The sequence below is a fragment of the Phalangium opilio genome, unplaced genomic scaffold, assembly GCF_054372755.1.
Source record: "Phalangium opilio isolate 3A_F unplaced genomic scaffold, DU_Popi_V2 ptg000019l_1, whole genome shotgun sequence".
Lineage (NCBI taxonomy): Eukaryota > Metazoa > Arthropoda > Arachnida > Opiliones > Phalangiidae > Phalangium > Phalangium opilio.
Genome location: NW_028324152.1, coordinates 348,740 through 372,210, shown reverse-complemented (window position 1 = coordinate 372,210; position 23,471 = coordinate 348,740). Strand labels below are relative to the sequence as shown.

Sequence of the window (23,471 nt, the reverse complement as noted above, 5' to 3'; positions counted from 1 at the left end):
GCAGTAAAATCAGGTGATTGAATTAAATTCTAAAGAGTAGTAAAATACGGATTGTCTTTAAAATTCAATAGAAAAAAATAATATCCGCGCTTCAGACAACTGGAAAAACTCTTATCGTTTTGTTTTTAAGGCTTGGGCAAACCAAGTCTTTTTTATATAATAGTGTAAAAGTTCCGATGTGATAATTTAGTTAATTTACTGAAATATTCAGCATTCATATCGCTTCAAAGCAAGGGCTCCGTGGCTTAGTGGTTAATGTGCCTGTCTAGTAAACAGGAGATCATGAGTTCGATTCTCGTCGGAGCCTCGCTGTTATGTTACTTGAACTAGATTTCGTAGCTATATAATTTTGAAAAATTAAAATAATAGGGCAAAAGTTCCCATGAGATAATTTAGTTAATTTACTGAAATATTCAGCATTCATATCGCTTCGAAGCAAGGGCTCCGTGGCTTAGTGGTTAAAGCGCCTGTCTAGTAAACAGGAGATCATGAGTTCGATTCTCGTCGGGGCCTTGCTGTTATGTTACTTGACCTAGATTTCGTAGCTATTAAATTTTGAAAAATTAAAACAATAGGGTAAAAATTCCGAGGAGTTAATTAAGTTAAATTACTGGAATATTCAGCATTCATGTCGCTTCAAAGCAAGGGCTCCGTGGCTTAGTGGTTAAAGCGCGTGTCTAGTAAACAGGAGATCATGAGTTCGATTCTCGTCGGAGCCTCGCTGTTATGTTACTTGAACTAGATTCCGTAGCTATATAATTTTGAAAAATTAAAATAATAGGGCAGAAGTTCCCAAGAGATAATTTCGTTAATTTACTGAAATATATTGCATTCATACCGCTTCAAAGCAAGGGCTCCGTGGCTTAGTGGTTAAAGCGCCAGTCTTGTAAACAGGAGATCATGTGTTCGATTCTCGTCGGAGTCTTGCTGTTATATTACTTGAACTAGATTTCGAAGCTATTAAATTTTGAAAAATTAAAAATAATAGTTGATTTAGATATGCATATATGCAAACAATAGTGTAAAAGTTCCCATGAGATAATTTAGTTAATTTATTGAAATATCCTGCATTCATATCGCTTCAAAGCAACGGCTCCGTGGCTTAGTGGTTAAAGCGCCTGTCTAGTAGTCAGGAGATCATAAGTTCGATTCTCGTCGGAGCCTCGCTGTTATGTTACTTGAACTAGATTTCGTAGCTATATAATTTTGAAAAATTAAAATAATAGGGCAAAAGTTCCCATGAGATAATTTAGTTAATTTGCTGAAATATTCTGCATTCATTTCGCTTCAAAGCAAGGGCTCCGTGGCTTAGCGGTTAAAGCGCCAGTCTTGTAAACAGGAGATCATGTGTTCGATTCTCGTCGGAACCTTGCTGTTATGTTACTTGACCTAGATTTCGTAGCTATTAAATTTTGAAAAATTAAAACAATAGGGTAAAAATTCCGAGGAGTTAATTAAGTTAAATTACTGGAATATTCAGCATTCATGTCGCTTCAAAGCAAGGGCTCCGTGGCTTAGTGGTTAAAGCGCCTGTCTAGTAAACAGGAGATCATGAGTTCCATTCTCGTCGGAGCCTCGCTGTTATGTTACTTGAACAAGATTTCGTAGCTTTATAATTTTGAAAAATTAAAATAATAGGGCAAAAGTTCCCAAGAGATAATTTAGTTAATTTACTGAAATATCCTGCATTCATATCGCTTCAAATCAATGGCTCCGTGGCTTAGTGGTTAAAGCGCCAGTCTTGTAAGCAGGAGATCATGTGCTCGATTCTCGTCGGAGCCTTGCTGTTATATTACTTGAACTAGATTTCGAAGCTATTAAATTTTGAAAAATTAAATATAATAGTTGATTTAGATATGCATATATGCAAACAATAGTGTAAAAGTTCCCATGAGATAATTAGGTTAATTTACTGAAATACCCTGCATTCATATCGCTTCAAAGCAAGGGCTCCGTGGCTTAGTGGTTAAAGCGCCTGTCTAGTAAACAGGAGGTCATGAGTTCGATTCTCGTCGGAGCCTCGCTGTTATGTTACTTGAACTAGATTTCGTAGCTATATAATTCTGAAAAATTAAAATAATAGGGCAAAAGTTCCCATGAGATAATTTAGTTAATTTACTGTAATATTCTGCATTCATATCGCTTCAAACCAAGGGCTCCGTGGCTTAGTGGTTAAAGCGCCTGTCTTGTAAACAGGAGATCATGAGTTCGATTCTCACCGGAGCCTCGTTGTTATGTTACTTGAACTAGATTTCGTAGCTATATAATTTTGAAAAATTAAAATAATAGGGCAAAAGTTCCCAAGAGATAATTTAGTTCATTTACTAAAATATACTGCATTCATATCGCTTCAAAGCAAGGGCTCCGTGGGTTAGTGGTTAAAGCGCCAGTCTCGTAAACAGGAGATCATGTGTTCGATTTTCTTCGGAGCCTTGCTTTTATTTTACTTGAATTAGATTTCGAAGCTATTAAATTTTGAAAAATAAAAAATAATAGTTGATTTAGATATGCATATATGCAAACAATAGTGTAAAAGTTCCCATGAGATAATTTAGTTAATTTACTGAAATATTCAGCATTCATATCGCTTCAAAGCAAGGGATCCGTGGCTTAGTGGTTAAAGCGCCAGTCTTGTAAACAGGAGATCATGTGTTCGATTTTCTTCGGAGCCTTGCTGTTATATTACTTGAATTAGATTTCGAAGCTATTAAATTTTGAAAAATTAAAAATAATAGTTGATTTAGATATGCATATAAGCAAACAATAGTGTAAAAGTTCCGATGTGATAATTTAGTTAATTTACTGAAATATTCAGCATTCATATCGCTTCAAAGCAAGGGCTCCGTGGCTTAGTGGTTAATGTGCCTGTCTAGTAAACAGGAGATCATGAGTTTGATTCTCGTCGGAGCCTCGCTGTTATGTTACTTGAACTAGATTTCGTAGCTATATAATTTTGAAAAATTAAAATAATAGGGCAAAAGTTCCCATGAGATAATTTAGTTAATTTACTGAAATATTCTACATTCATATCGCTTCAAACCAAGGCTCCGTGGCTTTGTGGTTAAAGCGCCTGTCTTGTAAACAGGAGATCATGTGTTCGATTCTCGTCGGAGCCTTGCTGTTATATTACTTGAACTAGATTTCGATACTATTAAATATTGAAAAATTAAAATAATAGGGCAAAAGTTCCCATGAGATAATTTAGTTAATTTACTGAAATATTCAGCATTCATATCGCTTCGAAGCAAGGGCTCCGTGGCTTAGTGGTTAAAGCGCCTGTCTAGTAAACAGGAGATCATGAGTTCGATTCTCGTCGGAGCCTTGCTGTTATGTTACTTGACCTAGATTTCGTAGCTATTAAATTTTGAAAAATTAAAACAATAGGGTAAAAATTCCGAGGAGTTAATTAAGTTAAATTACTGGAATATTCAGCATTCATGTCGCTTCAAAGCAAGGGCTCCGTGGCTCAGTGGTTAAAGCGCCAGTCTTGTAAACAGGAGATCATGTGTTCGATTCTCGTCGGAGCCTTGCTGTTATGTTACTTGAACTAGATTTCGTAGCTATATAATTCTGAAAAATTAAAATAATAGGGCAAAAGTTCCCATGAGATAATTTAGTTAATTTACTGTAATATTCTGCATTCATATCGCTTCAAACCAAGGGCTCCGTGGCTTAGTGGTTAAAGCGCCTGTCTTGTAAACAGGAGATCATGAGTTCGATTCTCACCGGAGCCTCGTTGTTATGTTACTTGAACTAGATTTCGTAGCTATATAATTTTGAAAAATTAAAATAATAGGGCAAAAGTTCCCAAGAGATAATTTAGTTCATTTACTAAAATATACTGCATTCATATCGCTTCAAAGCAAGGGCTCCGTGGGTTAGTGGTTAAAGCGCCAGTCTCGTAAACAGGAGATCATGTGTTCGATTTTCTTCGGAGCCTTGCTTTTATTTTACTTGAATTAGATTTCGAAGCTATTAAATTTTGAAAAATAAAAAATAATAGTTGATTTAGATATGCATATATGCAAACAATAGTGTAAAAGTTCCCATGAGATAATTTAGTTAATTTACTGAAATATTCAGCATTCATATCGCTTCAAAGCAAGGGATCCGTGGCTTAGTGGTTAAAGCGCCAGTCTTGTAAACAGGAGATCATGTGTTCGATTTTCTTCGGAGCCTTGCTGTTATATTACTTGAATTAGATTTCGAAGCTATTAAATTTTGAAAAATTAAAAATAATAGTTGATTTAGATATGCATATAAGCAAACAATAGTGTAAAAGTTCCGATGTGATAATTTAGTTAATTTACTGAAATATTCAGCATTCATATCGCTTCAAAGCAAGGGCTCCGTGGCTTAGTGGTTAATGTGCCTGTCTAGTAAACAGGAGATCATGAGTTTGATTCTCGTCGGAGCCTCGCTGTTATGTTACTTGAACTAGATTTCGTAGCTATATAATTTTGAAAAATTAAAATAATAGGGCAAAAGTTCCCATGAGATAATTTAGTTAATTTACTGAAATATTCTACATTCATATCGCTTCAAACCAAGGCTCCGTGGCTTTGTGGTTAAAGCGCCTGTCTTGTAAACAGGAGATCATGTGTTCGATTCTCGTCGGAGCCTTGCTGTTATATTACTTGAACTAGATTTCGATACTATTAAATATTGAAAAATTAAAATAATAGGGCAAAAGTTCCCATGAGATAATTTAGTTAATTTACTGAAATATTCAGCATTCATATCGCTTCGAAGCAAGGGCTCCGTGGCTTAGTGGTTAAAGCGCCTGTCTAGTAAACAGGAGATCATGAGTTCGATTCTCGTCGGAGCCTTGCTGTTATGTTACTTGACCTAGATTTCGTAGCTATTAAATTTTGAAAAATTAAAACAATAGGGTAAAAATTCCGAGGAGTTAATTAAGTTAAATTACTGGAATATTCAGCATTCATGTCGCTTCAAAGCAAGGGCTCCGTGGCTCAGTGGTTAAAGCGCCAGTCTTGTAAACAGGAGATCATGTGTTCGATTCTCGTCGGAGCCTTGCTGTTATATTACTTGAACTAGATTTCGAAGCTATTAAATTTTGAAAAATTAAAAATAATAGTTGATTTAGATATGCATATATGCAAACAATAGTGTAAAAGTTCCCGTGAGATAATTTAGTTAATTTACTGAAATATTCAGCATTCATATCGCTTCGAAGCAAGGGCTCCGTGGATTAGTGGTTAAAGCGCCTGTCTAGTAAACAGGAGATCATGAGTTCGATTCTCGTCGGAGCCTCGCTGTTATGTTACTTGACCTAGATTTCGTAGCTATTAAATTTTTAAAAATTAAAACAATAGGGTAAAAATTCCGAGGAGTTAATTAAGTTAAATTACTGGAATATTCAGCATTCATGTCGCTTCAAAGCAAGGGCTCCGTGGCTTAGTGGTTAATGCGCCTGTCTAGTAAACAGGAGATCATGAGTTCGATTCTCGTCGGAGCCTCGCTGTTATGTTACTTGAACTAGATTTCGTAGCTATATAATTTTGAAAAATTAAAATAATAGGGCAAAATTTCCCAAGAGATAATTTAGTTAATTTACTGAAATATCCCGCATTCATATCGCTTCAAAGCAAGGGCTCCGTGGCTTAGTGGTTAAAGCGCCAGTCTTGTAAACAGGAGATCATGTGTTCGATTCTCGTCGGAGCCTTGCTGTTATATTACTTGAACTAGATTTCGAAGCTATTGAATTTTGAAAAATTAAAAATAATAGTTGATTTAGATATGCATATATGCAAACAATAGTGTAAAAGTTCCCATGAGATAATTTAGTTAATTTACTGAAATATTCTTCATTCATATCGCTTCAAAGCAAGGGCTCCGTGGCTTAGTGGATAAAGCGCCAGTCTTGTAAACAGGAGATCATGTGTTCGATTCTCGTCGGAGCCTTGCTGTTATATCACTTGAACTAGATTTCGAAGCTATTAAATTTTGAAAAATTAAAAATAATAGTTGATTTAGATATTCATATAAGCAAACAATAGTGTAAAAGTTCCGATGTGATAATTTAGTTAATTTACTGAAATATTCAGCATTCATATCGCTTCAAAGCAAGGGCTCCGTGGCTTAGTGGTTAATGCGCCTGTCTAGTAAACAGGAGATCATGAGTTCGATTCTCGTCGGAGCCTGGCTGTTATGTTACTTGACCTAGATTTCGTAGCTATTAAATTTTGAAAAACTAAAACATTAGGGTAAAAATTCCGATGAGTTTATTTAGTTAAATTACTGGAATATTCAGCATTCATGTCGTATCAAAGCAAGGGCTCCGTGGCTTAGTGGTTAAAGCGCCTGTCTAGTAAACAGGAGGTCATGAGTTCGATTCTCGTCGGAGCCTCGCTGTTATGTCACTTGAACTAGATTTCGTAGCTATATAATTTTGAAAAATTAAAATAATAGGGCAAAAGTTCCCAAGAGATAATTTAGTTAATTTACTGAAATATCCTGCATTCATATCGCTTCAAAGCAAGGGCTCCGTGGCTTAGTGGTTAAAGCGCCAGTCTTGTAAACAGGAGATCACGTGTTCGATTCTCGTCGGAGCCTTGCTGTTATATTACTTGAACTAGATTTCGAAGCTATTGAATTTTGAAAAATTAAAAATAATAGTTGATTTAGATATGCATATATGCAAACAATAGTGTAAAAGTTCCCATGAGATAATTTAGTTAATTTACTGAAATATTCTGCATTCATATCGCTTCAAAGCAAGGGCTCCGTGGCTTAGTGGATAAAGCGCCAGTCTTGTAAACAGGAGATCATGTGTTCGATTCTCGTCGGAGCCTTGCTGCTATATAACTTGAACTAGATTTCGAAGCTATTAAATTTTGAAAAATTAAAAATTATAAGAGAGTAGTACGCCAGTATGAGCTACAAAGATGGCGGCCACTGTTAAGGCGGGGGAGCCTAGTTTCTACGTTTTCTCTCTTTTTTGGGGGAGGAATACCTGTCAATCTTTGATTGATTTTGTAAGCGTAGATTTTTTTTGTAAGCTTAAAGATAGGAATGAATTTATAAAGACCATGATATAAAGTGTGAAATATTTATTTCGCAAGAACAATGACGACTAATTTGTGTTAATAAAAATGTCTGCAGACAAAGCCCCAGTCAATTAAAATATATACAATTTTACAAATTTAAAATTATTTAATGTAACCATAAGGTGCTGTAGTATAATCGGGGAAAACGCGAACTTTATCCACGACCACCTGATATGTTTTGGTCTGTTCTATCGTAATTAAAGTATGATTAGGTAGGCGACGTATTTGGGGTCCAATGGGTACCTGCACAGCGTTTATTTCGGGTTTCCCCTGGTTGTTCACCCCTAAAAATTTTTTCATGATATCAAAATTAACATAATTTTCTGTAGATGTGTTTAAGTAGAATCCTTTAACTTTAAAAATGTTAGTAATTTTATCAGTTGCGGGATCATAAATGTTCATGGAATAGTTTTTAGCCCCAGCACTTCCGAACTCACAAATATATGCGTCTTTTCCGTAAGGTTCTAGTTCATTTTTTAATTCCCCAAGATAATCCCCCGTCGGGAGTATAGGGACGCCATCTGGTGAGAGGTAGATAAGGCTATCTGTATCCATATAAAAACAGAGGTCACCTACCATCTCAAGATGCTTTAAAAGATGAAGTCGCGCTATTGTTGTTGTATAACACGCTATTACCACGTTTGTATGCTTATGAGCTATCTCATTTTCGGCAAGGTCTTCTGATTTGACTAAGATGGTGTTGTCATTTAAAGTCAAGAGACTTTTTACTTCTTTATCGGGGTTAAGGATCAATTCGTATAGAGTCTTGGCGTCTTTTATGATGTCTGTTGAGGCGTGTCTAGTTTTCTGTCCAAATTTCCCCCAAAAAGAGTTAAGCATAAGCTTACTGAGGCATCTCAACCCTTCGTTCTTTTCAATTTTATCTATATCTAGATCTATCCCCTCAACTTCTTTGTAGTTCCTGACATATTTCTCTTTGTCCTCCTGTGTGACGCAATCGGAGGGGAAACCGCTAGCCAGGGTTTTATATTCGAGAAAGGCATTGACGTAGTCTTTAAAAAGACCACCCTGTTTAGTCTCGGTGTCGTATTGTGTGATCTTGTACGACCAGGCTTCGTACATGCGAGTAATAGTGTACCCCCTCTCTACAGCATACCTTAGCTCGTCTGTAACCCAGGTACCCAGCAGCTCTCTCTCATCAGGCCTGTGTGTACAGTCACCTTGAAACTGAGTTTTGCAACAAGTGTAGCATAGGGGGAAGGTTAGCTTCCCGTTTATCCTAGCGGGTAAAACAGGGTGTGTTAGATTTTGAGCTGGTAGTACATCACACTTGAGAAGGCCATCAAAAGAAAATATGTCAGGAAAATTATCTAAAATAATTTGAGGATGACCAATAGGAATTTTACCCGTTTTGTTCACGAAAGGATATAAACTGGTGAAATCAACGTAGTGCATTTTTTCAGTGCCTGTAGTTTTATGATATAGTTTATTAGCGCAGCACCTGCCTCCGAAGAAAGCATCTCGGGGGTTTAATCTTTCTGATGTTTTAATACGAATATCGTTACGTTTAAGAAATTCATTTATTTCGGGCTTATCGCGTTTGTCTTGCTGCCAGTCGCATTCCCATTTGACGTTTACTTTGTAGTGCAGGGCCTCTAGTTTACAAATTTTTTTCTCGGTTTTTGTATACCTTGTATTTAAAGTCTGTGTCGGGTCACCGTGTAAAATCATGTTCCTATTTACGGGGAAATGAACTTTGCAACCGTGATAATAGCAGCCCTAATACTCGAACACTTCTTTGTTTGTGGGACAATAACCATCTACCTTTAGGATCTGCAGCTTAACCTCCTTGCCTCTAAAAGAGGATTGAATGAGAATGTTTCTATCGTATGACGTCCATTCTAGCCATTCAATGGCTCCTAATGACTGATTTTCCCCAAGTCTATAGTAGTTTGAAGGAATGATACTAATTGTGTTTGGTTTGAGATAATTTTTCCGGAAGACATAGGAACAAACACCCGGTAGGGTAACGGAATTACAATTATATGGGTCTACGCTAGTAACTTTAAGTAGGAGCGACCGAAAAGTTACACATCCTAAAAATAAGAGTAAAGTGTCGTTTTCGCAATAATAATACAGTTCTTTTAAAAAATTAAAGCCTTTACCCTTACTGACTTCTGAAGTGTGCCATTTTAAAAAAGTGTCTAGGTTTTTCCTGGTGAAATACTGACACCCGTAAGCTTCTGTAGGTGGTAGAGTGTTCTCCAATACGTAGTTAGTCTCCTCTTGTCTGTCTATATCGAACTCGTGACCCACTACGTTGAAAAGGAAATGAGGAAAATACCCTTTAGCGGCATTAGGGAGGCCGAAAGTAGCGGGGAACTTGGATAAAGCGACTGGGATGAAATTATACGAATCAAGGAATAACAGATTAGAAAGTTTCATTTCTAAAATACGTGTACCGTTAATTTTTAAAGATTCGGGTACAAATTTCTCGTCACGATTAATTATTTCCCTTATTAATAGTTGGTTGTCATAGTTACTGCCGAAATGAGACACCACGATGACTTTCTTCACGTCGAATAAGCGGACTAAGTAGTCGAGGAAGGCAGCTATGGGTTTCCCACCTGTGAAGCGTTGTTTGCGAGGTCCAAATTGATTACATTTAATACAATTAAAATCGAGGGACGTTTCGTCAATGCAGTCTAAGCAGACAGAGATGCTAACGCATAAGATGGCTTGATGCTCGTACGCGCCCAACTTTTCCGTACATCTTTTCGTTTGTATACATTCAACGTCGAAGAAAACGTAGATGAGTTCTGGTAAATTACGGCGTGGGTTTTTCGCGGGGATAATGCAGGGGATTTTATCCTTGATCACCTGAATGTAACATAAATGGTCGCTGGGTTGGTGTTTTCCACATACAGGACAGAAAATCTCCCCACAGCTGTGTCTAGTAGTACGTTTTCCGAAATCAATTGTTTTAAAGCAGTTTTTACAAATGTAAAGCCGCTCGCAAAGTGCTTTTTTGTTCCCAGCTGGAACCAAGTGACTGTTATAACAATCGTCACCCCAGAATTTTCGTAGGCAGGAACCGCATGTTTTTTCTTGTCCATGGCAAACAGTCGGACGCATACATTTAAAGCAAAAGTCATTGCATTTATGAGATTGAACCTGCCAGTAAGGTGTGAGGCATTTTTCGCAAAAGTGGTCGTGACTAAACAAGGGTTTTAAATTTGTTATGACGTTATAATGATTACTCTCGTTAAGCAGGAAGAGACGTGGTCGGGTATCTGTAGGGTCGTTTTCGCCTAAAATTAAAATGGGTACTCTGTTTTCGAATTTATAGACGAATATGGAATAGGAGGATAAGTAAATTTTAAATTTCTGGAACGAATCGGGGGTACCGCATTCAGGCACAGAGACTCCTGCCTTTTGACAAAGATCTAAAGCCGCTGTTTTTTGGATTGTGTATCGGGGTCCTACTCGTGATATGGTTATGTAACGGTTTTTTAACTCTGTGTTGTTCTTATTGTTCATGTAGTGACGATGAGAAATAGCAACGCAAAGACAACGCGCAAGACACAGATTATCCTTGTTTGGGATTCGTCGAATCCCCCTTCGATCCTTTGAGAAAATACTGAAGGGCTTAAGTTGACGCCGGTTAGACCGTCCATACCCTTCTGGTATTCTAACGATACTGAATATCATTTTTACAGGTCCTTGAAAAAAATGTTCGATTTCATCGTCATAACGTAATTCGGCTAGTTGATCAAAGAGGAAAGAAGGGTCTACTTGATCTAATCTTTTAAAGGATAATTCGAGTTCCGAACGACAGTTTACACCTAGACTTCGTAAAGTTATTTGTACGTAATCTGTTGCTCGGTACTCGCTTAATATATGTTCCGTAATAGTACATATACTATCAACCGGATCGTCCGTTATATTTAGAATTATTTCCCTGCCATACATATTAAAATGTTCGAAAAATCTCTCGCTTTGCTCTAAAATCTCGCAAGAGGGTACATCTTCTACAGGAGATGGGGGACACCCCCCACCCCATTGGTCATAGACATTAGCCTCGTGCATCTCCTTGGCCTCCTCTGAATCTACAATGGAGCTCTTTTCGCTGGGGGCGTAGTCGGAAAAGTTCAAGGACATGTATTCGAAGGGGTCGTTCTCCGTCCCGTCGTGTTGAATGGAACTCTTTTCGCTGGGGGCGTAGTCGGAAAAGTTCAAGGACATGCATTCGAGTGGTTCGTTCTCCGTCTCGTCTTGTTGACACGCGTTATCTAGAATCTCCCCCATCACCCTGCCTGTTTGAGAATTATCGAAACGGGCTATCAAAGATTCTTCTTCACGGTTATCACGTTCTAATTCTTGCTTCCGCCTTTTCACGCGGTCCGAGTAAGCAATTTTTAAAGGGCTAGGAATTAAATTCCATAGATGTTCCAATTCGTCTAGTGTTTGACACGTTTCAGGGGTACGAGGAACGTTCTTCATATAGTCTATTAGATCGAGGAACGTTTGAATAATATTTAAACCGCCATTTATGATAAAACCGGGTAATGTTGAAGGTATATTAGCAGGATCTAAGTGTAAATAAGAGCAGAGAAAATAGTAAAACTTGTATATTTCAACTATGTTCCAAGGCTTATTTACGGCCATTTCGTCAAGTGTCCAGCGAAGTGCTTCAGCGTCCATGTTGACGTTTTGACGATTGATGTTCGACTGTGAAATACTGTTATTTTCTCACGTTCTTTATACTAGATTCCTACCCCCCCCCTCTTCCTCCTCTCAAGAGGGGTCAAGGCCAGTATATTTTTCGAAATTATTGACTAACAATACAAGGTACTAGCAAAGGCCATCGCAGCTGATTTCCGACATGTTTAAACACGTCTAACATTGTTTGACAGTGAACAATAGGTGATATAAGATAGACGTACGATGGCTTGACAGGGTGTCAAATAGTCGAATAACAAAACAACGAATTTGCAATAGATTTTATAATTCAACAAAAGGAATAATTATAACAAAAGAGTTGGTGTGACATTCCATTAGGTGGGGGCTTCTTCAACAATGACATTGAAAAAATGTTAGGAAAGAATTTCTTCAATCAATCAAATTGTGACAGGTCTATTTAAGGAATGTTGGGAATAGTAGATAAATAGGCCAAGTTTACTATTGTGTAATTTATTTACTCCTCAACTATCCGGTACACAAAGGTTGTAAGGAATTAGTCAGATCTTGGAGATTTTATCTTATTGCTCTTGGGCGTGCTGGAATTCCTTAATCCCTGGTTTGAAAAACGCACCTAAAAATACGCTTATAATCGAAGAAGGGGAGAGGGTTCTTCAACAATGACCTTAGGTCTTTGAAGATGTTAGGAAAATATCTCGTCAATCAAATATTGACAGATCTGGAATGTGGGTCATAATAGATATATAGGTCAAGTTTACTATTGTGTTATTTACTTACTCGTCAGCTGTTATGGAGGCAAGTACACAAAGGTTGTCAAGAATTCGTCGGATCTTGGAGGTTAACCCTCATAAACTACTTATTGTATTCTTTATATTACTGATTTTGGGAATGTTAGAATTTCTTAATCTCTGGTTTCAGAACTTTGACATAAAAATACGCCTACAATCTAACAACGGAACAATCAAGGACAATAGATATTTTGCGATAGCTACTTAGGAAATTTAGTATAAAAACCGTGGAACACGACAGAGGAGTGTATCATTATTCGAGAAGACCTTAAACGTGCAACATGGAAAATCAAGAAGCTGTTAAGAGGAAGATTGGCGTAACTAACGAACGAAAAATCAACGGTAGATTCCACATTTCTAGAGAGTTGTTCCTGACAACGGGGTTCGTGAACGGCACCCTCGATCCCGAGATTCGCTTTTGTAGGAAGCAGTCGGTAAAAAGTTTCGCCATTTCAACAAGTACCTGGGAAAAATTGATACCCAGACTACCCGTATTAGCAGGCTGGACGGCGGGCCACGAAACCAATAACTTTGAAATCGTTTTGAACGATAACGCAAATGAAAAAACAACTGTCGTGGCGTATCATAATACGTGTCACATTAAAGATCTACTAAATGAGGACTCCATTGTTTTGGACAGTATGGAAACAGCGGCATTGAACCGAGTTTCGAACGCCGTTAAGGAGCATCTTATTAAGTTAAGTAACCATGAAATTGTATTCACGCACATGGCTGATATTATTATAGAATTTAATAATGATATTTATGATAATTTATACGGCGAACACGATCGCATACCGTGTTTAGATGGGCAGCCCGAAAAATTCGACGCCGTGGTGGGATACTTCACCAATTTCGTAACATCGTACCAAGTGGTAATGAAATTTAATAATGTACTGGAAGAAGAAAATCTTGAAAGTAAATTTTATAACTATAATGTATTTTCGGTAATTTCGGGTCAAATAACATTTTTAAAAGAGAGAATGCACATGTTAACGCATTTTTAAATTTATGTCTGTTTGATAATTTGTTTTTTTTTCATTGATGTTTCAAAAATAAATTGAATTTAAAACTGAAAAACTGTTCCATTTTATATAACTAATACAACACAGAAATGATATAAATTTCTAGTTTTTAAATTTTAAGCCTAAGAAATATAAAAGTAGATATAACTAAAGTGTAGGAAAAACTTGTCGATTTTTTGATAGGAACTTATTTTAAATAAAACGAAGTAAATAAGGTAAAAACAATTTATTTTATTTAAAATATTTACAACAATTTTTTTTAACTCCCCCTCCCCCACTCAATCGACTGAGAGGTTTCGCACGAGTGTACGGACCCCCTCGAACATCACGTCGTCCCGGTTCTCGTACACTCGTGCGTGGCCTGCGGGGACTTCTAGGAACCGTACCCGGCGGTACGTCAACAACTGCACGAGCTCCTGCGTCACTCTGTTGGGAGAGAAAAAGAGAGAGAGAGTTAATAAATAAAGTATTGGATAACAACAAATAATAAAGAAATTAACTCACCGGAACCCGCGACAGTTGAAGCCCAGGAGGCTAAAAGAGAAACAATTAAAATTTAGATAAACGAAACATTAAATAATGCATGAAAACTTACTCGTGGGGTATGAACACGCAGTTTTTATACACGACCTGCCTTACTTGATTAAGCAGGTCGTGCATAAAATCGTCATCCTCCACGACCTCGGCTAGTCCCGCCAGGTATGTTGTTATTTGGAATACTAAGCTGTAAATAAATAAAAATTATAATACCGTAGTGTAACGTAAAACAAAAGGTTCACTTACAAGTCCCCGTTGATGTTTAAGTCATCCACTCCCGGCCGGGGCATAGCTAGCCACGGATAGTTTATGGCCGGGAGAGGTAGATATTCTAGTTGAGGTTCAGGGGAGGGGGCGCACGGTGGTGGGCTCGGTGGCGGTGACTGGTTTCGGGGCCTTGGCCCTACCACGCAGAGTGGTCTTGGAGGTGGTGGCGAGGGGGCCAGCTCCAGGGACTCGGGGGTCCCAGAGCGGGAAGAATCCGCCGAGTCCGAAAACTCGACGGGGGAATAAGGGGTATCAACCCCATGGACGTAGCTATAGAGAAAGATTTTCTAAGTCTAAAATAAAACTAAGTTTTAAAAAAAGTATTTCTTACCATGTTGCGGAAAGGTCTATCGCTTGGTTTTGGTTGTTCATGTTGGTGGTGGTCCGAGAGAGAATGATAACTTTGAGGTCTCAACTTCTTCATTTTATACTTTTTACTAGGGTCAAGGCGTGTTCGAGAGCAAACAAATGACTTCGAGGTATTTAGTACGTACAAGGGTAGAAAATTTTCGCGGGCAAAATTATACGAAACCTTGCCATTGGACTAAAAATGTATTTCAGGTGACTTTTCTTTTTTTTTGGGGGGGGGGACATTTTGAAAAAACCCCTTCAGCGTTACTTCGATTGACCGTACAAGGGTCTTTAGTTTAACCGTATTTACCATCTCAAATAGTGACAGTCCATGTTAAAAACTTCGCCCCTATAGTGAAAGGCAGCATGATGGCCCTACTTTTCAAAATTATTTCTACGCGTTCTCGGTGGCCTACCCGCGCCGCGCTTCCCCCTCCCCCCCCCCGCGTGTCGTTTGGGCCCCCCATCCCTACCCCCGCGTTTGGGGTTCGCGACCCTGGGGGGTGCACGCGCGCGTTCGTGTATTAATTGAATACGTTTAAGTACGAATGATAGTTACAAATAAATTTCATTCGAGTATTAGCCATGATACCGTTCACTACACCTGGAAATTTGATTATTTTCGGTCCTTCGGGATCAGGTAAAACAGTTTTATGTAAACGAATAATTGAAAATAAGGACAAAATGTTTGAACCTAAAGTCGATTTAGTTGTTTGGCATTATAGTATATATCAGCCTTGCTACGATAAATTGAAAGAAATGGGCGTAATAATGCGTCAAGGTTTACCCGACGTTACTATATACGATGGCTCTAAAACAATACTAATCGTCTTAGACGATCTCATGTTAGAAAATAAAAATAATATTTTATCAGAAATATTTACTAAGCAATCTCACCATAGGAAATTATTCGTCATCACCCTTTTACAAAACATATTTGAAAAAAACTTGAGAACAGCCTCTTTAAACGCGCATTACATGATTCTTATGAAAACTGTGAGAGATCTTATGCAATTAGTGGCTCTCTCTAAACAATTGGCACCCAACAACTCTAAATTTATTGTAGAATGTTATCTGGATGCGACAGAAAAACCTTACGGGTATTTACTTTGCGATTTAACCCAGAAATGTCATTCCGATTTAAGGTTTAGAACAAATATTTTACCGGGAGAACAAATAGTCATCTATACTCCCAAGAAGAAAACGATATAATTAAACGACATTACTAAAATTTAATCATTCTTTACGATGTCACCACCGAGAAAGGTCAAGAAAACATCGGGTATTAAAAAGAAAAGTTTAGCCGCTAAAAACATCAATTTAATAGCCGCTTTGGGGCAATTAAAAAAACCTCAAAGATTAGCTATTCTTAAAAACTCTAATCGAGAAATTATTGATTCAATCAGCGAGTGTTGTCATAACGCCTTACAAGGAGCTGTCAATCTGAAACCCGACGTATATAATAAATTGTGTAAGCACAAGAAACATATTCGTAAAATTGCTTGCAAAAATACTCATTGGAAAGCCAAAAGGACCATATTATCTAAACAAACAGGAAGCGGTTTCTTTAGTGTCCTTTTTCCAATAATTTCGAGTCTTTTAGGCGGTTTATTCTCAAAATGAATAAAACACTAGTTTACGCTAATAAAATGACATTAGTACCCTTGGAGCAACAACAACCTGAACAAAGTCATAGTCCATCAAATCAATTAATAACATCAAATAATGAGATTTCAAAAAACATAACAGAGTTATCGGAGTTGGATAAGGAGATGAGCACGATTATCTCAAATCAATCTTTAGATGAAAGAACCAAATGGGTTTTTTATGAAGAGGCGATGAAGCGCTACCTGAACATCTCCAAGCCCCGCCCATCGAATAAACAAGACAGCTGGATTAATATGTTTCCCCTGAAATATAGAGGAGCGGCGAAGAAAATATTCGACCACTTAGCAAGTAACGCTCCTAGTATACGTTGGGATGACTCGGGGGTTCTCTTCGTGAACGGCCTTAAGATCCCAGATTCAGATATAGTTCAGCTAGTTTATTTTACTATACAACCTACCTTCTTCAATAAGTGCGGAGTAGCCCCTTCACTCGTAGGTACTCCACCGACGGGGTGGACAGAATTTCAACCCTTTGTGCTAAACTTTCTAGCGCCAAAAAGCAAATCAACGTCTCCATTAGCACCGCCCCCCTCAACCAAGGCATCGCCCAGTTCTGTACCGCTGAAGAATCGGCTTCGACCCCGAACGTATATAAAAGCGAAGAAGAGATTAACATTTGGCAATAAAACGAGCCCTTTAATTTCGAAGAAACAACCTTTTAAAGCCAAGAATACATTATGGGAGGTTTATCGAAGCTCCAAAAAGTAGAAACTTTAAAGAATACTTATCTCAACACCAAACACCGGTCAGGGTTCACTGGTTTAAACCCATTGTACAAGGCTGTCAAATCTCAAGGTATTTCGAGAAACGAAGTCAAAGCCTTTCTAGAAACCACTGACGTTTACACACTGCATAAAACAGCTATACATAAATTCAAAAGGCGTAAAATCCCCGTCTTTAACATCTCGGATAGAGTCGAAGTAGATCTGGCCGATCTGGGTTCAATCGCTAAATACAATGACGACTACAGATACCTGATGGTGGGCGTCGACTGCTTCTCCCGAAAAGCTTTTGTAGTACCCATGAAAAGAAAACACGCGACCGAGGCTACGAAAGCTCTCGAGGTTATCATCGAACAAAACAAACCTAAAGCCATCTGGTCTGATTTAGGTAAAGAATTTATTAATTCACAGACGCAAAAACTTCTTAAGAAAAATAAAATCAAATATGGCTCTATGACGTCAGAAAAATTCCACTGTCCATTTGTAGAATGTTTAATTAAAACTTTGAAACATCGAATATTCAAAATGTTGACTCATTTCAATTCTCATAGATATATAGATCATTTGACAGACATAGTTAAAGGCTACAATGCCTCTTATCATTCCGTAATAAAAATGACACCCGACAATGTTTCGCCCTCTAACGTTCTGGAAGTGTACAAAAACATTTACAAACCGGAAATGAGTACTAAGCCTACTAAAAAAGACGTCAAATTTCGTGTCGGAGATTACGTAAGAATAAGCAAACTTAAACCAGCATTTTCTAAAGGTTATGAGCCAAATTTTTCAACGGAAGTATTTGTCATTTCCTCTATTTTGAACTTCAGAAAACCCGTATTATATCGTTTGAAAGATTTGGATAGCATGCATATAACCGGGTTGTTTTACTCTGATCAGCTCATTCGAACAGTGGAACCCAAAATGTTTAAGATAGACACTATACTCAAGAAACGTAAACGTAAAGGGAAATTAGAATATTTTGTATCGTTTATCGGTCTACCTAAATCGCAGAACTCGTGGGTAACAGCCGACAATGTCGAGAAAATCTGAATTCTATTTAACTCTACCCAGCGACGCTAGTATGGATGTCTACCTTAATAACACTATGGGTAGTTACATCACTAAACTACCCGATCCTATTAATTTACAAGGACAATGGGAAATTTCTTTAGTAGAAGTAATATATACAAGCAGTTTCTACAATGTTATATACAAAACGAGTAAGGGGAAGGCGAGCAAGAGAAAAACACTTGAAGATTTAGTTGAAGAAAGTAGCTCTAAAAAATTTAAAAACCCCAAGGAATGTGACGTAACCGACCTTGTTGAACGAAAAGATGGGAAACTGACCAGCTACGAAAGCTACCATCTACATAATATACCGGCCGGCCATTACAAATCACTTAACCACATTGTGGAAACTATCAATACTTCCAAAGTATGCGAAAAAACCTCTTCTTTATTTCATATTAACGAGACGACGGGGCATGTAAAACTAAAAACCGATGCCACTGGAGATACGAAAATTATCTTCAAAACACACGAATCATTAGCTGCAATTTTGGGGTACAGAAACCCTCTCAATATACAAGGGTTGAGCGATAGACCAGCCAGGTTAAACTATCACGTACCATCTCAATTATATATTTATTGCGATCTGGTTGAAGGACAAATTGTCGGTAACACCCACGCCCCCCTCTTACGTATTATACCCATCGAAGACAAGAAACACGGGGATACCGTGTGTCTTACGTTTGTCTCACCCCATTACGTCCCTCTGTCAAAACATTATATTAGCGAGGTTGGCATCCATATAAAGGACCACATGGGTGAACCGGCTTTATTTCAGTTTGGACTGTTGCACTGTAAAGTTCATTTAAGATGCGCAAGTCCAACGCGTTAGATAACAAAAGATGTGTTTACACGGATTATTATACCCAACAAGCGCAGTCAGGATCAGGTCTGACTTTTTACGTCGGGAAACAAGGGCAACAAGGGCATGGCCAAAACGGGGAAGGTATTGGCTCGTTCTTGAAATCTTTCGGAAGATACGTATCACCTTTCTTAATTAAAGGGGCAAAGTTCCTTGGTAAACAGTTTCTGGGCACATCTTCAAATATCATAAGCGACGTCGCCTCTGGAAAGGATCTGAAAACTTCGGCTAAAAGAAGGTTCACCGAAACTTTGGATGATGTGCAACAACAATACGGTAGAGGGGTTGCAAAGAAAAGACTAGCTAAAAAGAAAAAAACACCAAAGAGAAAGAAATCTATAAAACAAAACAACACAAACAAATTTAAATCAGATAAACGTAAACTTTCATTCAAAACGGTTCGTGATATTTTCTCTCCCTAAAAATGACTGAAGCTTGCAGCACGGGTTTCGATATTTTCGCTCCCCCTCCCCTTCAAACAGCCATCGAAAATTCCAAATGGGTTCCTTATCAACCTTTGACATCTTTGAAAGGCGACCAACCTATCGAATTTGAAGTAACGTCTAGCGGTAGCGAATACGTGGATACAGCCCTAACAATGCTGTACACCAGAACTAAAATTGTAAATGAAGATGGAACTGCTTTAACAGCTACTGACGCAGTTGGACCCGTAAATAATTTTCAGCATAGTCAATTTGAGCGTGTCGATTTGGAGTTGGGCGATTTCGCAACAACACCAGCTTCTAGTAACTACGCGTACACTGCTTTGCTCTCGGCCCTGACGTCATACGGTCCGGCAGCTAAAGAATCCCATTTGGGTGCCTCCTTGTTTTACAAGGATACAGGCGGAAGCATGGATTCGCTTACAGAAAATATGGGTTTTGTTAAACGCCAGAAACTCGCAGCATTATCCGAGGAAATTGAAATGTATTCCAGCCTTTACGTAGATATGTTCAATATCCCCCGATACCTGATAAACGGCGTTTCTATGAAATTAAAATTACATAGAAGCAAAGCTAGTTTTTGTCTTATGGGTAAACTTAACGCGTCAGGCAACGGCTATAAACCCGTAATCGTTGAAGCCGTATTATACGTCTTAAAGCTTCAATTAGCTCCTAAAATTCTATTTGCTCACGAACAAGCTTTAAGCATTAAAGCCGCCCAATATAGTTACACTAGAACGGAAACTAAAATATTCACAATTGCGCCAAATATCTTAAACACATCAATCGGAAACATCTATCTAGGTACCCAGCCTTCACGGGTTACAATCGCTATTGTAAAACACACCTCTTACAATGGAACGTTGGATAGTAACCCCTTTGACTTTGGACATTGGAATGTCAATCATCTAGCAGCATTCATCAATTCTGAACAATACCCCTCGAAAGCCTTAAAACCCCACTACAGTAAAAAGCAATTTGTCCGAAGCTACTACACTTTATTTTCGGGGTCAAACAGTCACTACAACGACAAGGGGAACAATATCTCTATGGATGACTTTGCCTCGGGCTACGCCATATACTGTTTAGACCTGACACCTGACGGTAGCGCGAGTCATTCCGATCATTGGAGTCCTACGAAGCAGGGACAGTTAAGATTAGAATTGGGTTTTGAAAAACCCACGCCCACTACACTAAGCTGCATCGTACTATCCGAATTCCAGGCTTTGTTACAAATAGATAAAAATAGAAACGTGTCAATCGTTTGTTAAGAGATATAATGAATGCCGAACAGATAACACGATTTCTAAGATTCACGCCGCATTTCATGGGGGTTTATCCAAGTGATTTATTACCCAAAGAAATTGACAAGTTTCCTTCGTCCATTATAATAAATTTAGACAATCACTATAATGACGGATCTCACTGGGTCAGCGTCTACTTTGATGGCAAGAGACGTGGTTATTATTTTGACTCATTGGCTTTAGGGAACTTTCTCCCCTCGATTAAAGAATTTGTTAAAAGAAATTCTAGAAAATGGTCGTTTAACAAAAGAAGACTACAAAACTTGTCAGGTTCGACATGCGGACTATACTGTATTGCTTATATAATACAAAGAACAAAAAGAAAGAGCCACAAATCATTCATGAAGCAGTTTGGACGAGATGGTTTGAAAAATGACATCATTGTTACAAACATGTTGAAACGCGCCCGTAAAGAATAACTTAATCCTTTTGTTAAAAAATACTCTTTGTAATTTCTTTTGTATCTTTAAAAAATAAATGTGTCACCTTTTTTTTAATACTGTGTTCTTTTATTTCATATATTAAGGAATGTGGGGGGGGGGTAATGCTTGGAATGTGAGAGGGGAGGTAAAGAAAAGGGGGGGGAAATGTTTGGCAGATGTATAAGTTGGATATTCCCATAATCATTTTCATTCGTCATCATGAACTCGGAGCTGCAGAGATATCGTACTTTTTACTCCTGGCCTCAAGACGGAAACTATATAAAAACTTTAAGCAGAGCGGGATTTTATTCATTACATACCGACGATCTAGTACAGTGCTTCGAATGCGATGGAATATTATTAGCATGGAAACCCGATGATAATCCTTACGAAGAACATTTAAAACATTTCCCCAAATGCAACTTTATTAGAGGTGGGCAAACAAAAAATATACCCTTCAGTTTTGATGAAACAGAAACATACACCAAAAATATAAATAACGAAATCAAGACCGAGGAAAAAACACCCGAAAAACCCATGGAAAACACTGAAGAACTTTGTCATACCTTTAAAGTTAAAACTAAAGATCTCGAAAGACTAGTCCTAGAACTCTACGCTAGAAAACAACTTAACGCTTTGTATATCAAAGAACGACTTGATGCCTTGCGTAAGATTTAAAAATAATATTAAAATTTATCTTCTTCCTTACGAAGATAGACGAAATTATTTTAGAATTAATCAAATACATTTTAATATGAAAATTGAAAATGTATCTTTAATATTAAAACCTATACTTTTAAAGAAAATAAATAACTTTTCACTTTATATTATGGTCTTCATTTTTTTCACTTTACATTATGGTCTTCATTTATAAGCCTACAAATTGAGAACTTATCTTTAATATTAGAACTTTTAAAGAAAATAACTTTTTACATTATATTATGGTCTTTATAAATTTACTCCTACCAAAAATCCTTTAAGCATACAAAATCAATCAAAGATTGACAGGTATTCCTCCCCAAAAAAGAGAGAAAAGTAGAAACTAGGCTCCCCCGCCTTAACAGTGGCCGCCATCTTCGTAGCTCATACTGGCGTACTACTCTCTATTATCGTTGATTTAGATATTCATATATGCAAACAATAGTGTAAAAGTTCCCATGAGATAATTTAGTTAATTTACTGAAATATTCAGCATTCATATCGCTTCAAAGCAAGGGCTCCGCGGCTTAGTGGTTAAAGCGCCTGTCTAGTAAACAGGAGATCATGAGTTCTATTCTCGTCGGAGCCTTGCTGTTATATTACTTGACCTAGATTTCGTAGCTATTAAATTTTGAAAAATTAAAACAATAGGGTAAAAATTCCGAGGAGTTAATTAAGTTAAATTCCTGGAATATTCAGCATTCATGTCGCTTCAAAGCAAGGGCTCCGTGGTTTAGTGGTTAAAGCGCCTGTCTAGTAAACAGGAGATTATGAGTTCGATTCTCGTCGGAGCCTTGCTGTTATGTTACTTGAACTAGATTTCGTAGCTATATAATTTTGAAAAATTAAAATAATAGGGCAAAAGTTCCCATGAGATATTTTAGTTAATTTACTGAAATATTCTTCATTCATATCGCTTCAAACCAAGGGCTCCGTGGCTTAGTGGTTAAAGCGCTGTCTTGTAAACAGGAGATCATGAGTTCGATTGTCGTCGGAGCCTCGCTGTTATATTACTTAAGCTAGATTTCGATGCTATAAAATTTTGAAAAATTAAAAATAATAGTTGATTTAGATATGCATATAAGCAAACAATAGTGTAAAAGTTCCGATGTGATAATTTAGTTAATTTACTGAAATATTCAGCATTCATATCGCTTCAAAGCAAGGGCTCCGTGGCTTAGTGGTTAATGCGCCTGTCTAGTAAACAGGAGATCATGAGTTCGATACTCGTCGGAGCCTGGCTGTTATGTTACTTGACCTAGATTTCGTAGCTATTAAATTTTGAAAAATTAAAACATTAGGGTAAAAATTCCGATGAGTTAATTTAGTTAAATTACTGGAATATTCAGCATTCATGTCGCATCAAAGCAAGGGCTCCGTGGCTTAGTGGTTAAAGCGCCTGTCTAGTAAACAGGAGATCATGAGTTCGATTCTCGTCGGAGCCTCGCTGTTATGTTACTTGAACTAGATTTCGTAGCTATATAATTTTGAAAAATTAAAATAATAGGGCAAAAGTTCCCAAGAGATAATTTAGTTAATTTACTGAAATATCCTGCATTCATATCGCTTCAAAGCAAGGGCTCC

At 37.7% G+C, this 23,471-nt stretch overlaps 1 protein-coding gene and 12 non-coding genes across 13 annotated transcripts; 12 read left to right on the top strand and 1 right to left on the bottom strand.

The window, feature by feature from the left end:
• Window positions 1–440: 440 nt before the first annotated feature.
• On the top strand, window positions 441–513 carry TRNAT-AGU (transfer RNA threonine (anticodon AGU)). Its single transcript has one exon. It is a non-coding gene; the product is annotated as a tRNA-Thr (tRNA).
• Window positions 514–1,503: 990 nt separating this feature from the next.
• On the top strand, window positions 1,504–1,576 carry TRNAT-AGU (transfer RNA threonine (anticodon AGU)). The gene has a single exon. It is a non-coding gene; the product is annotated as a tRNA-Thr (tRNA).
• A 372-nt stretch (window positions 1,577–1,948) lies between these two features.
• Window positions 1,949–2,021, top strand: TRNAT-AGU (transfer RNA threonine (anticodon AGU)). The gene has a single exon. It is a non-coding gene; the product is annotated as a tRNA-Thr (tRNA).
• A 133-nt stretch (window positions 2,022–2,154) lies between these two features.
• TRNAT-UGU (transfer RNA threonine (anticodon UGU)) lies at window positions 2,155–2,227 on the top strand. Its single transcript has one exon. It is a non-coding gene; the product is annotated as a tRNA-Thr (tRNA).
• A 1,022-nt stretch (window positions 2,228–3,249) lies between these two features.
• Window positions 3,250–3,322, top strand: TRNAT-AGU (transfer RNA threonine (anticodon AGU)). Its single transcript has one exon. It is a non-coding gene; the product is annotated as a tRNA-Thr (tRNA).
• Window positions 3,323–3,661: 339 nt separating this feature from the next.
• On the top strand, window positions 3,662–3,734 carry TRNAT-UGU (transfer RNA threonine (anticodon UGU)). Its single transcript has one exon. It is a non-coding gene; the product is annotated as a tRNA-Thr (tRNA).
• A 1,022-nt stretch (window positions 3,735–4,756) lies between these two features.
• On the top strand, window positions 4,757–4,829 carry TRNAT-AGU (transfer RNA threonine (anticodon AGU)). The gene has a single exon. It is a non-coding gene; the product is annotated as a tRNA-Thr (tRNA).
• Window positions 4,830–5,613: 784 nt separating this feature from the next.
• On the top strand, window positions 5,614–5,686 carry TRNAT-UGU (transfer RNA threonine (anticodon UGU)). Its single transcript has one exon. It is a non-coding gene; the product is annotated as a tRNA-Thr (tRNA).
• A 611-nt stretch (window positions 5,687–6,297) lies between these two features.
• TRNAT-AGU (transfer RNA threonine (anticodon AGU)) lies at window positions 6,298–6,370 on the top strand. Its single transcript has one exon. It is a non-coding gene; the product is annotated as a tRNA-Thr (tRNA).
• Window positions 6,371–6,503: 133 nt separating this feature from the next.
• TRNAT-UGU (transfer RNA threonine (anticodon UGU)) lies at window positions 6,504–6,576 on the top strand. The gene has a single exon. It is a non-coding gene; the product is annotated as a tRNA-Thr (tRNA).
• Window positions 6,577–7,172: 596 nt separating this feature from the next.
• On the bottom strand, window positions 7,173–8,762 carry LOC149697456 (uncharacterized). The gene has a single exon (XM_089867227.1). The coding sequence runs from the start codon at window positions 8,760–8,762 to the stop codon at window positions 7,173–7,175; it is 1,590 nt and encodes a 529-aa protein (XP_089723353.1).
• Window positions 8,763–22,609: 13,847 nt separating this feature from the next.
• Window positions 22,610–22,682, top strand: TRNAT-AGU (transfer RNA threonine (anticodon AGU)). The gene has a single exon. It is a non-coding gene; the product is annotated as a tRNA-Thr (tRNA).
• A 577-nt stretch (window positions 22,683–23,259) lies between these two features.
• On the top strand, window positions 23,260–23,332 carry TRNAT-AGU (transfer RNA threonine (anticodon AGU)). Its single transcript has one exon. It is a non-coding gene; the product is annotated as a tRNA-Thr (tRNA).
• The last annotated feature ends 139 nt before the right edge of the window (window positions 23,333–23,471 follow it).